General features: G+C 58.3%; 1 protein-coding gene across 1 annotated transcript; it reads left to right on the top strand.

Annotated features, from left to right (window-relative positions):
- The first annotated feature begins 410 nt into the window (after nt 1-410).
- LOC138811290 (calpain-12) lies at nt 411-10,665 on the top strand. Its single transcript, XM_069999021.1, has 21 exons — nt 411-647; nt 1,185-1,254; nt 1,403-1,521; nt 1,708-1,841; nt 2,405-2,573; nt 5,254-5,328; nt 5,479-5,564; nt 5,633-5,707; nt 6,047-6,210; nt 6,300-6,535; nt 7,073-7,084; nt 7,250-7,458; nt 7,665-7,707; nt 7,811-7,870; nt 8,193-8,250; nt 9,049-9,119; nt 9,211-9,273; nt 9,663-9,741; nt 10,196-10,312; nt 10,396-10,454; nt 10,525-10,665. The coding sequence occupies exons 1-21, from the start codon at nt 411-413 to the stop codon at nt 10,549-10,551; spliced, it is 2,163 nt and encodes a 720-aa protein (XP_069855122.1). The 3' UTR covers nt 10,552-10,665.
- The last annotated feature ends 54 nt before the right edge of the window (nt 10,666-10,719 follow it).

Genomic DNA, 10,719 nt, shown 5'->3' with positions numbered 1-10,719 from the left:
TGGCTTAGAGAAAATGGAGAGGTCAGAGGAGAAATGCTGGCAGCAGAGGCCGACCGAAGAGAGGTGCAGAGAGAGCAAATAGCTGCGCCTCCCTCCCCATCCCCCAGCAACAAGTAGAAACACATCCCCAGGTTGACCTCCTTCTTGGCCAGTCTTCCCTCAGCTCTGCCCACCTTCCCTCCTGCTGCTGGTCAAGCCCATTAAGCTGCCACCCTGGCCACAACTGAAGGCTCCACGCCCCAGGGAGGAAACCACTGATGAGGCGTCCTTGCTCCCTGGCACCCCAAACCATCAATTAATATTAACAAGGGCGGCTCCTAAAGACCCCCAACGGGGCTCTGAGGGAGCAGGCCCCGCCCCATGACTCAGGAGGTTAAAGGGCCCGGGGCCCTCCGGAGCCGGAGTGTCCGATGGCAGGCAGCGGCAGGCGGGTCACCATCCAGCTGGTGGATGACGGGGCCAGCGCTGGGGCCGGGGGCCCACAGCTCTTTCGGGGCCAGAACTACCAGGCTATCCGAGCAGCCTGTCTGGAATCGGGGATCCTCTTCCGCGACCCCTGTTTCCCTGCCGGCCCAGATGCCCTTGGCTATGACACCCTGGGGCCAGACTCGGAGAAGGCCAAAGGGGTGGAGTGGAAGAGACCCCATGTAAAGTGGGGCTGGGCCGGAGGGAGGAGGCTGGGTCTAATGGAGGAAGGCTGGGTACTGTACTCTTTAGGCCGAGAGAGGAGACTGGTTCTGAGGGAGAGAAAGGACTGGGGCCTGGGCCCCTGAGTCTGAGGGAGGGGGGCTGGGGCCTGGGCTTCTGGGTCTGACCTACAGACAGTAGTCTGGACTAGACTGCAGGAGCTCCACAGGTTTCGGGGTTGGAGGCCCCATTCGCTGATGTGGTAGCACTGGGGGGCACCTGAGTTCCTAGTTGCTCTTGCCGTTTGTTTGCTTTGTCCATTGTGGGGCTTGAACTCAGGACCTGGGGTGAGCTTTTCTGCTCCAGGCTAGTGCTCTACCACTGTTAGCCAGGGTGCCACTTCCAGTTTTCTGGTGGTTCATTGAAGAGAACAGTTTCACAGACTTTACTGTCTGGGCTGGCTTTGAACCGCAATCCTCAGATCTCCTGAGTACCTAAGTGTGATCTGAGGTGCCCGGCTTGCCTTGGCTTTTCTGACTGGACCCCTTCCTGCCCAGGAGTTTTGTGAGAAGCCTCAGTTCATCTGTGAAGACATGAGCAGGACAGATGTGTGCCAGGGGAGACTAGGTGAGAAGCCCGGGCCGGTCTGAGCCCCCAAATATCCATGTGGGGGTGGTGGCCCTGATGGGAAGTCCTGGCTCTCCTTCCCTCCCCCCATTCTTCCTCTCCCTCCCCCTGTGTGCCTCTGCCCCCCCTCACTGAACCTGTCTTCCAGGAAATTGCTGGTTTCTGGCTGCTGCCGCCTCACTCACACTGTACCCCCGACTCCTGTACCGGGTGGTCCCCCCAGGACAGAGCTTCCAAGATGGCTACGCAGGCGTCTTCCACTTCCGGGTAGAGTTTAATTTCTCTCTCTGTACCTCAGTTTCCCCTCTGGAGGCAGGGTGCCATAGATTTTGTAATGGACACTGCTCCCTCGTGGTACTCATTCTAGAACTCAAGGACTGGGTGAGCAGGGTTGAGGTCAGAAGGCGGGCTCCGGGGTGGGCTGGGGTGGCAGCCAAGCCTCTCTCCCGCCAGCTCTGGCAGTTTGGCCGCTGGGTGGATGTTGTGGTGGATGACAAGCTGCCGGTCCAGGAGGGCAAGCTGATGTTCGTGCACTCGGAGCAGAGGAACGAGTTCTGGGCACCCCTCCTGGAGAAAGCCTACGCCAAGTGAGGACCCCTGACTTCTGAGTTCCTCCAGGCACCTCACCAAGGACCCCCAAGCTGAGTCACTACCCCACGAGCCCCAAAACCACAGTGCGCCCTGCAAACCCTCCAGACTGTCCACACACCCCTCTGGCGCCTTCCCACAACCCTACCAATTACCCATAATTATTCCCAAGGATCCCCCCAAAGCCCACATACCTGTCACCAGGTCGAAGCTTTCTCTCCAGGGGAACTGGTAAGCTCAGCATCTCTCCTGACCCACTGACATGTCCATAGCCACCCTAAAATCCTAGTATCCCTGGGACCCCCAATCTGTCCTTCCCCATCATGGGGCTCTGGAATGCCTGACAAGCTCCCTAGAAGTCACCTCTACAGTAAGCATCTCCCCAAGAGCTCCCCAAGTTCCCCCCAAATGTGCAGTCCTGGAGGCTCCAGGCACCACAGGTCCAGATTCCGGGGCCTTGTAGCACCCCTCTCCCACCCACCCCCTACTTGATTGTGTCCTTTGCGGGGATAGAGGCGCCCAGCTCCCCCACGCCTCACACCCCTCCCCCACATCCCCACAGGCTCCACGGCTCCTACGAGACCATGCGAGGCGGCCACATGAACGAGGCCTTTGTGGACTTCACGGGGGGCGTGGGCGAGGTGCTCTACCTGAGACAAAACACGCCCGGCCTCTTCACCGCCCTTCGCCACGCACTGGCCAAGGAGTCCCTCGTGGGTGCCACTGCCCTGGTGAGAGCCAGACCCACTGTGACCGGCCACAGTCAGCGTGGGGTGGGAGCTTCCCCTGTCCTTCATCAGCGTCTCCTGCTGCCTGATGCCCTCTCACAAATCAACTTAGTAAGCTAGAAGGAATTTATTTGTTTTTAAGACAAGCTTCAGACCCAGCTGGATCCAGGTGTTGCAAAAGTGTTTATGCTAGTCTAGTTCTGGATGAGCCTCACTCTGGGGCAAGCTCTCCCCTTCACGGATAGAAGGGGCTCCTACAGCTGCAGGGGTGTTCCACCACCCAAGGGACAAAAAATCATAGGCAGGCACTGGGGGTCACGTCTGTAATCCTAGCTGCTCAGAGGCTGAGATATAAGGATCAGAATTTGAAGCCAGAAGTCTTTTTCTTTTTTTTTTTTTTTCTCTTCAGTCATGGGGCTTGAACTCTGGGTCTGGGCGCTGTCCCTCAGCTCTTCAGCTCAAGGCTAGCGCTCTACCACTTGAGCCACAGCGTCACAGTTTTCTGGTGGTTAATTAGAGATAAGAATCTTATGGATTTTTCTGCCCAGGCTGGCTTTGAACCTCGATCCTCAGATCTCAGCCTCTTGAGTAGCTAGGATTACAAGCGTAAGCCACTGAAGCCCTGGCCAATAAGAGTCTTTTAAGGTATTTCTGCTCTGTCAGCTAGGGGGGAAAAAAAGCTAGATTTGAGATATGATTTAATTGGTAGAGCATAAACTGTAGGCAGAGAAAGCTGAATGAGAGCATGAGGCCGAGTTCAAGTTAAAAAAAGCACCGGTTTTGGGATTTTCAGTCAGTGTCCCACTGATTCCCCATGGGCTTTGCCTGCCAGTGACCTTGTCATAAAATCAATGACTCACTCATTAAGTTGGCCTTAACTCATCTACTTATCTACCTGCTTACTTAATTTAAAAAAAAAAAAATCTCTGGTGGCTCACGCCTGTAATCCTAGCTACTCAGGAGGCTGAGATCTGAGGATTGCAGTTCAAAGCCAGCTCTGGCAGGAAAGTCCATGAGACTCTTATCTCCAATAAACCACTCAGAAAACTGGAAGTGTCACTGTGGCTCAAGTGGTAGAGCACTAGACTTGAACTGAAGAGCTGAATGACAGCACCCATGCCCAGAGTTCAAGCCCCACGACTGACAAAAAAAAAAATCTCTCTGCCTGTCCTTTTAATCTGTATCTTTATCTCTATGACTCTATTCTTTTTTCTTTTTTTCTACCAGTCCTGGGGCTTTAACTCAAAGCCTAGGCACCTTCCCTTAGCCTCTTTTGCTCAAGGCTAGTACTTTACCACAGCACTACTTCTGGCTTTTTCTGTTTATGTGGTACTGAGGTATTGAACTGAGGGCTTCATGCATGGTAGGCAAGCACTCTACCACTAAGCCACCTTTCCAACCTGACTCTATTCTTTTTAAATTTTCTTCTGATGGTACTGGACATTGAATCCAGTGTCTTGAGATTCTAGGCAGGAGCTCTATGACTAGAACCACACCTCTCTAGTCCTTTTGCTTTAGGTTATTTTTTCAGATAGTTTTGTTGTTGTTATTGTTGTGAGACTGGGACTTGGACTCAGTACCTTAGGCTTTGCTCATTAACTGATGCTCTACCAACTGAGTCATGCCTCCAACCCCCCTAGATGGGTTGTGTGCATCTATCTGTCCATCCTGGGGTTTGAACTCAGGGCCTGGGCATTTTTCCTGAGCGTTTGTGTTTTAGGTTACAGGGAAAACTGTTGTGCATAGATATAGCCACCAGGGGGCACTGTCATTGTATAAACGCCTACTGTGTGCAGAGCACACATTAGATCACAGAGGGGCCTTGGTGAGAAGCTAGGCAGAAAATAAAGTCATAGATCATTTCATAGTATGATAAATTTGCCAGAAAGCTGGATGCTAAGTGACTCAGGCCTATAATCCTAGCTACTCAGGGGGCTGAGATCTGAGGATCACAGCTGGAAGCCAGCCTGGGAAGGAAAGTCTGTGAGACTCTTATCTCCAATAAACTCAGAAAAAGCCAATGTTGTTGTAGCTCAAGTAGTAGAGCACTAGCCTTGAGTACAAAGAGGCTCAGGGGTAGTAGTGTTCAGGCCCTGAGTTCAAGCCCCAAGATTCTTTCTCCAGAAAGAAAATTAAGTGACAGGATAGCATGAGGGGCCTTCTTGGATTAGGTGCCCCACCCCTGTCTGACGTGCATCTGAATGACAGGATGAGGAGGCCCCAGCCCTCCATGCAGAGAAAATGAGGGGCCTGGGACAGAGTGTGGGGGGGTGGGAGTGGGGAGAAGGTGCTGCTTTTATTCCGAGGGCCAAGCGAAGACTATGCCATGCATGACAGGAAAGCTGGAAGGGCTGTGTGTGTGTGTGTGTGTGAGAGAGAGAGAGAGAGAGAGAGGGCTGTGAACCAGACAAACACAGATTCACGGTTTTTCTTTGTGTCCATCCTGGTGCTTGAACTGAGGGCCTGAGCGCTGTCCCTTAGCTTTTTCACTCAGTATGGTCCTCTACCACTTGAGCCACAGTTCTATTTCAGGCTTTTTTGCTGGTTCCTTGGAGATGAGAATCTCACAGACTTTCCTGCCTGCCTGTGCTTGATGATTGACTCCTGCTTCAGTGGCCCAAGGTTGGGGGGCTGGGAAGAGTGGCTGCTCTCTACCGAGTCTCACCCTGCTGTCTCTACCCAGAGTGATCGGGGCGAGATCCGCACGGAAGAGGGGCTGGTAAAGGGACACGCATACTCAGTCACAGGCACACACAAGGTGAGCTGCCCTGGGAGGACCCCGTGTGTGTGTGTGTGTGTGTGTGTGTGTGTGTGTGTGTGTATGTGTGTGTGTGTGTGTGTGTCTCCAGGTGCCCCCTGCTGACCGCCCTACCTCCACTGCTCCCCCCCCCAACCATGCTGTCTTCAGGTGTCTCTGGGCTTCACCAAAGTGAGGCTCCTGCGGCTGCGGAATCCTTGGGGCCGTGTGGAGTGGACTGGGGCCTGGAGTGACAGGTGGGCTGGGCCCCTGGGGGGTGGGGGGTAGGTCCCCCCCTGCCTGGCCCTCACGTCCATCTCCCTAGCTGCCCACGCTGGGACGCCATCCCCACCGAGTGGCGAGATGCCCTGATGGTGAAGAAGGAGGATGGTGAGTTCTGGTGAGTTCCCAGGGGCCCATCCGCCTCCGGGGGCGCAGCAAGGCCAGGATGCCCGGAGAAGAGGGTTGCTGGCAAAAATTTGTGGGGTGAAGCCCATTGGGGAGAAGCTATACCAGCTTAATTTGTAACTTGCAGGTCAGTTTCCTCCCTCCTTCCCTCCCTCCCTCCCTTCTTGTCTTTCATGTGTATGTATGTGCAGTACTAGGCTTGAGCTCAGGGCTTGGACATTGGCGAGTGGGGTTCTGTGGCTTTTCATAGCCGTGGGGCCTTGGACCCATTTGGGGACCCGGAGGCTGGGGATGTGGGTTGAGGGGCACGTGGGCTGACTGTCCCTTGCAGGATGGAGCTGCAGGACTTCCTGAGTCACTTCAACACGGTGCAGATCTGCTCGCTGAGCCCGGAGGTGCTGGGGCCCAGCCCAGCGGGGGGTGGCTGGCACATCCACACTTTCCAGGGCCGCTGGGTACGCGGCTTCAACTCCGGCGGGAGCCAGCCTGGTGCTGGTGAGCCCTGGGGGCCCTTGAGGGGTGAGGGGTGAGGTGGGGTGCGGGCTGCCATGGGCTGTGGACCCCATGTCCTTCTCCTCCATCAGAAACCTTCTGGACCAATCCTCAGTTCCGGCTGACGCTGCTGGAGCCGGATGAGGAGGAAGATGATGACGATGAGGAGGGGCCCTGGGGAGGCTGGGGGGCAGCAGGGGCGCGGGGCCCCGCCAGGGGGGGCCGCATGCCCAAGTGCACCGTCCTCCTGTCACTCATCCAGCGCAACCGGCGGCGTCTGCGGGCCAAGGGTCTCACTTACCTCACTGTGGGATTCCACGTGTTCCAGGTAGAGCCTGGGGTTCGGGTCAGAGAGCAGAGGAGGCAGGGGGACGGGAGGTCAAGGTCAGCTGAAGGGCAGGAGATGGGGACAGATAAAAGGCTGGGTGGAGAGGTGACCAAACAGGCGGCAAAGGGACTGAGGGCGCAGGTGGGGGAAGAGGGCCCTAGGCCAGCCACTGGGGGGGGGGGGGACGGGACAGGGGATGGTAATGGTCAGGAAGACCGTTAGACACTGACTCACCCTGGCATCCTAGCTACTCAGGAGGCTGAGACCTGAGGATGGCGGTTCGAAGCCAGCCCGAGCACTAAAGTCCCTGAGACTCTCATCTCCAATAAACCACCAGAAAACTGCAAGTGGCGCTGTGGTAGAGCGCTAGCTAGTCTGGAGCCAAAGAGCTCAGCGATAGAGCCCAGGCCCTGAGTTCAAGCCCCGGGACCGGTGCCAAAGAAAAGAAATGGAGACGCTTATTGCTGAGGGAGAGCAGGGGCTCTGAGCGGTGGCGCCTGCCCGCCCCTGACGCGCCCTGCCTCTTCTGTCTTGCAGATTCCAGAGGAGGTGGGTATCAGACGGGGCCCAGGCCGGGCTCGGCCCCGGCGGGGCGCGGTGCCCCCTGCCCCGACGGCGGTGGGGGGGGGGCGCCGGGCGCGGGGTGCGGCGGGCCGGAGCGGGGCGCCGGGCGGGCGCGTGGAGGCCATGCCGCTGCCGCCCGCCCGCCCGCAGCTGCTGGGCGCCTGGGACTCGCCGCGCAGCCGCGCGCTCCTGCCCACCCTGCTGCGCGCCGACCGCTCCGTGTTCTGCGCCCGCCGCGACGTGAGCCGCCGCTGCCGCCTGCCGCCCGGACACTACTTGGTGGTGCCCAGCGCCGCCCGCGCCGGCGAGGAGGCCGACTTCACGCTGCGCATCTTCTCCGAGCGAGGCCACACGGCGGTGTGAGCCCGGGACCCCGGACGGGGTGGGGTGTGTGTGTGCGCGCGCGTGCAAGTGTGCAAGACCCCACCCCCGGCTCTACACTCCACAGTGTAGCCTTAGCCCCTGGCGCCGCCCGATCTGGGCCCCGCCCCCCGGTACAGCCCCGCCCCCAGGGCCCTTGGGCTCCGAGGCCCGGCCCTGTCTCGAGTCCGGTCTGTATTTGCAGGGAGATCGATGACGTCATCAGCGCGGACCTGGAGGCCCTGACGGTGCGGGGCTGCTCTGGGAGGGGGCAGCAAGCGGGTGCACCGGCCCGGAGGTCAGGGCCAGATAGGGCTTTGCCTCAGGACTCAACTCTCCTCACTTGAGCAGGTCCCCTATGAGCCCCTGGAGCTGGAGCTGGTGCAGCTGTTTCTGGAGTTGGCTGGAGGGGTGAGAAAAGAATGCTGTGTGTGTGTGTGTCTGTTCTGACCCCAGAGCCCAGCCCTCTCGGTTGGTGCTCCCTTCCTCAGCCTCCATGCTCACACGCCCTTAGTTGCTTTTCTTGGACTGCAGCTGTTCCCTGCCTCGGTGCCTTTGGCCCCTTTCTTCCTTTCCAGGCTGTGTTTCCAAAGTGACTTTATCTGGAAGCTGCCATCCATGGGCTCCTGCAGCCCCCACCACCGCCATTAACTGCCCTGACCCAAGTGAACCCCGACAGCCAGGTCCCCAGCTCTGGCCTGCACAGGGCCTCACCAGCTGCTCTGTCTTCCAGGAGGAGGAACTGGATGCTTATCAGCTGCACACCTTACTAAGCATTGCCCTTGAGCCTGGTGAGTTGGGTGGGCGCTGATGGCCATGGAGCCTGGGCTCAGTGGCGTCTCCCTGCATGTGGCCTGTGGTGGGCTTCCTCAGCAGCCTTTGTTCTGGGAGGCAGGGTGGATAGCTGTTGTGGGCACAGGCTTGGGAAACCCCTCCCCCCCAGGCTGGCTTGATCCCAGCTCCATGCCTATCAAAGGCCCCTCAGTGAGTCTGGCCTGCAAAGTTCTTCCAATGGTGTGCAGCCTCCAAGGAGCAAGTGCTGCGTGTTTTCATGTGTTGTGTGCATGCATGGTGCATATGCACACAAGCCTGTGTGCTCACGTGTACGTCATGACTGGGGCTTGAACTCAGGACCTGGGGCTTGAACTCAGGACCTGGTTACTGTCCCTTAGCTTTAGCTTTTACTATCACTACCATTTGAGCCATGTTTCACCTCTGGCTTTTTGGCGATTAATTGGAGACCAAAGTCTCACTGTCCTGCCCAGGCTAGCTTTGACCTGTGATCCTCAGATCTCAGCCTCCTGAGCAGCTAGGATGACAAGTGTGAGCCAGTGCTGGGCTTGGGTGTTTTCTTTTCTTTTTTTTTTTTTGGGTCCGGTTGTGGGGCCTGAACTCTGGGCCTGGGTGCTGTCCCTCAGCTCTTCAGCTCAAGGCTAGCGCTCTAGCGCTTGAGCCATAGCGCCACTTCCGGCTTTTTTCTTTTTGCTGGGAAATGTGATGCTGGGGAATCGAACCCAGGGCCTCAGGCATGCAAGGCAAGCGCTCTACCACTGAGCCACCTTCCCAGCCCCTTGGGTGTTTTCTTGTAGGCAGGGCCAACACAAGGACCCGGGGAGAGATCGGGCTGAGGACCTGTGAGCAGCTGCTGCAGTGTTTTGGGGTACGTGGAGGCAGTGCTGGAAAGGAGGAATAAGGATGCGGGGTCTCCTCTTCCGTGAGCCTCGTTCCTAACCAGATGTCCCTGTGCACAGCGCGGCGGCCGCCTGTCTCTGCACCACTTCCAGGAGCTCTGGGGTCACCTCCTGTTGTGGCAGGTAAGGAGGGGTGACTCGCCGGAACTGTTTCCTGGACCAAGACCCCCTTTAGGTCATCAGGCCCCTGAAGAATTGATCCCACAGCCTCTGGGTCTGGCTGGAGGACCTGAAGCATATCACCTCCCTCTGAGGGGATCTTTTTCCTTGGCTACAAAGGATGCTTAGAACCGTGCAAGGAGGAAACAAAGGAAAGTTCTAGAAACAGCAGTAAGCAGCCACATTGAGGCTTTATGTGGTGGTCAGATGGCCATTTGGCCAGGGAAGAGCAAGCAGAGGTGCTGTGGCCCATAATCCCCACTTGGAGGAAGGGGAGCTGGCCCTGAGGTTCCCACTCAGGGTAGCGAGCACCCCTGCAGGGCCAAGGGGCTGACCCTTGTCTCCCCACACAGGGCACATTTGACAAGTTCGATGAGGACGCGTCAGGAACCATGAACTCCTATGAGCTGAGGCTGGCGCTGAACGCTGCAGGTGTGCCCGGCGGCCAGGAGGATGGAGAGAGGGTGAAGGGGCGCAGAGGACTGGGAAGGGGAGGGAGGGGCTCCAGGAAGGAGCATTGGGAGCTGCTGCCTTGAGGCTCAGGCTTATTCAGTAGAATGTTCTGGATTCTGGTGAGTGTTGGTGGAATCCTCAGGCGCCTTTCCTCCGGGTGCTGCGTCCCAGCCTTGAGTTTGAGGGGCGCAGGGCTTGGGGCTTTTGGGAGCCCACGGACACGATGGCAGAGGTGAGCTGCTGCTGCAACATGGGGTGTCCAGGTGGGCCCGTGGGGAGGGAGAGTCCGGCAGCTTTGGAGACAGGGTTGTTGGCACTCAACAGGATGGCCCCCAACCAGCAGGAGGGAACAGGTGCAGACCGTGTTCAGGGGCCCCTACACAGATGGGGGGGTACCTTGCTGGTGTGGGGCTCACAGGGCGGTGCCCCCCAGGCTTCCACTTGAACAACCAGCTGACCCAGGCCCTCACCAGCCGCTACAGGGACAGCCGCCTGCGGGTGGACTTGGAGCGCTTCGTGTCCTGCGCGGCCCAGCTCACGTGCATCTTCCGTGAGTGCCCATCCCGATGTGGAGGGGTGCAGGGGGGCACCCTCGGCTGAGGGCCGGCAGCTACCCTGCTCCTCTCTGCACAGGACACTGCAGCCAGCACCTAGCTGGGGGCGAAGGGGTCGTGTGCCTGACCCACAGACAGGTGAGCTGGGCGGTGGGCTGGGTGGCTGGGGCGGGCGCTGGCCGGAGCTCACGCCCCGCTTTCTCCCCAGTGGTCGGAGGTGGCCTCCTTCTCCTAGGGGCGCCCTCAACCCAGCACTGCAGCTGAGCACGCATGCACCTGCCCATCACCTATCGTCTAGGGCCACCTCCACATCATCCTGGGCCCCCCCTCCTGTTGCCACCTACGTGAGAGAGCCCCCACTCTGCTGAGACCACACCCTTGAGGGGCGCAGAGACCTGGGCCT

Source organism: Dipodomys merriami, unplaced genomic scaffold (genome assembly GCF_024711535.1).
Source record: "Dipodomys merriami isolate MVZ:Mamm:240054 unplaced genomic scaffold, mDipMer1.0.p SCAF_52, whole genome shotgun sequence".
In the NCBI taxonomy this organism is placed as follows: domain Eukaryota; kingdom Metazoa; phylum Chordata; class Mammalia; order Rodentia; family Heteromyidae; genus Dipodomys; species Dipodomys merriami.
The sequence above is the reverse complement of the archived record's forward strand: the minus strand, read 5'-3'. Positions and strand labels throughout refer to the sequence as shown.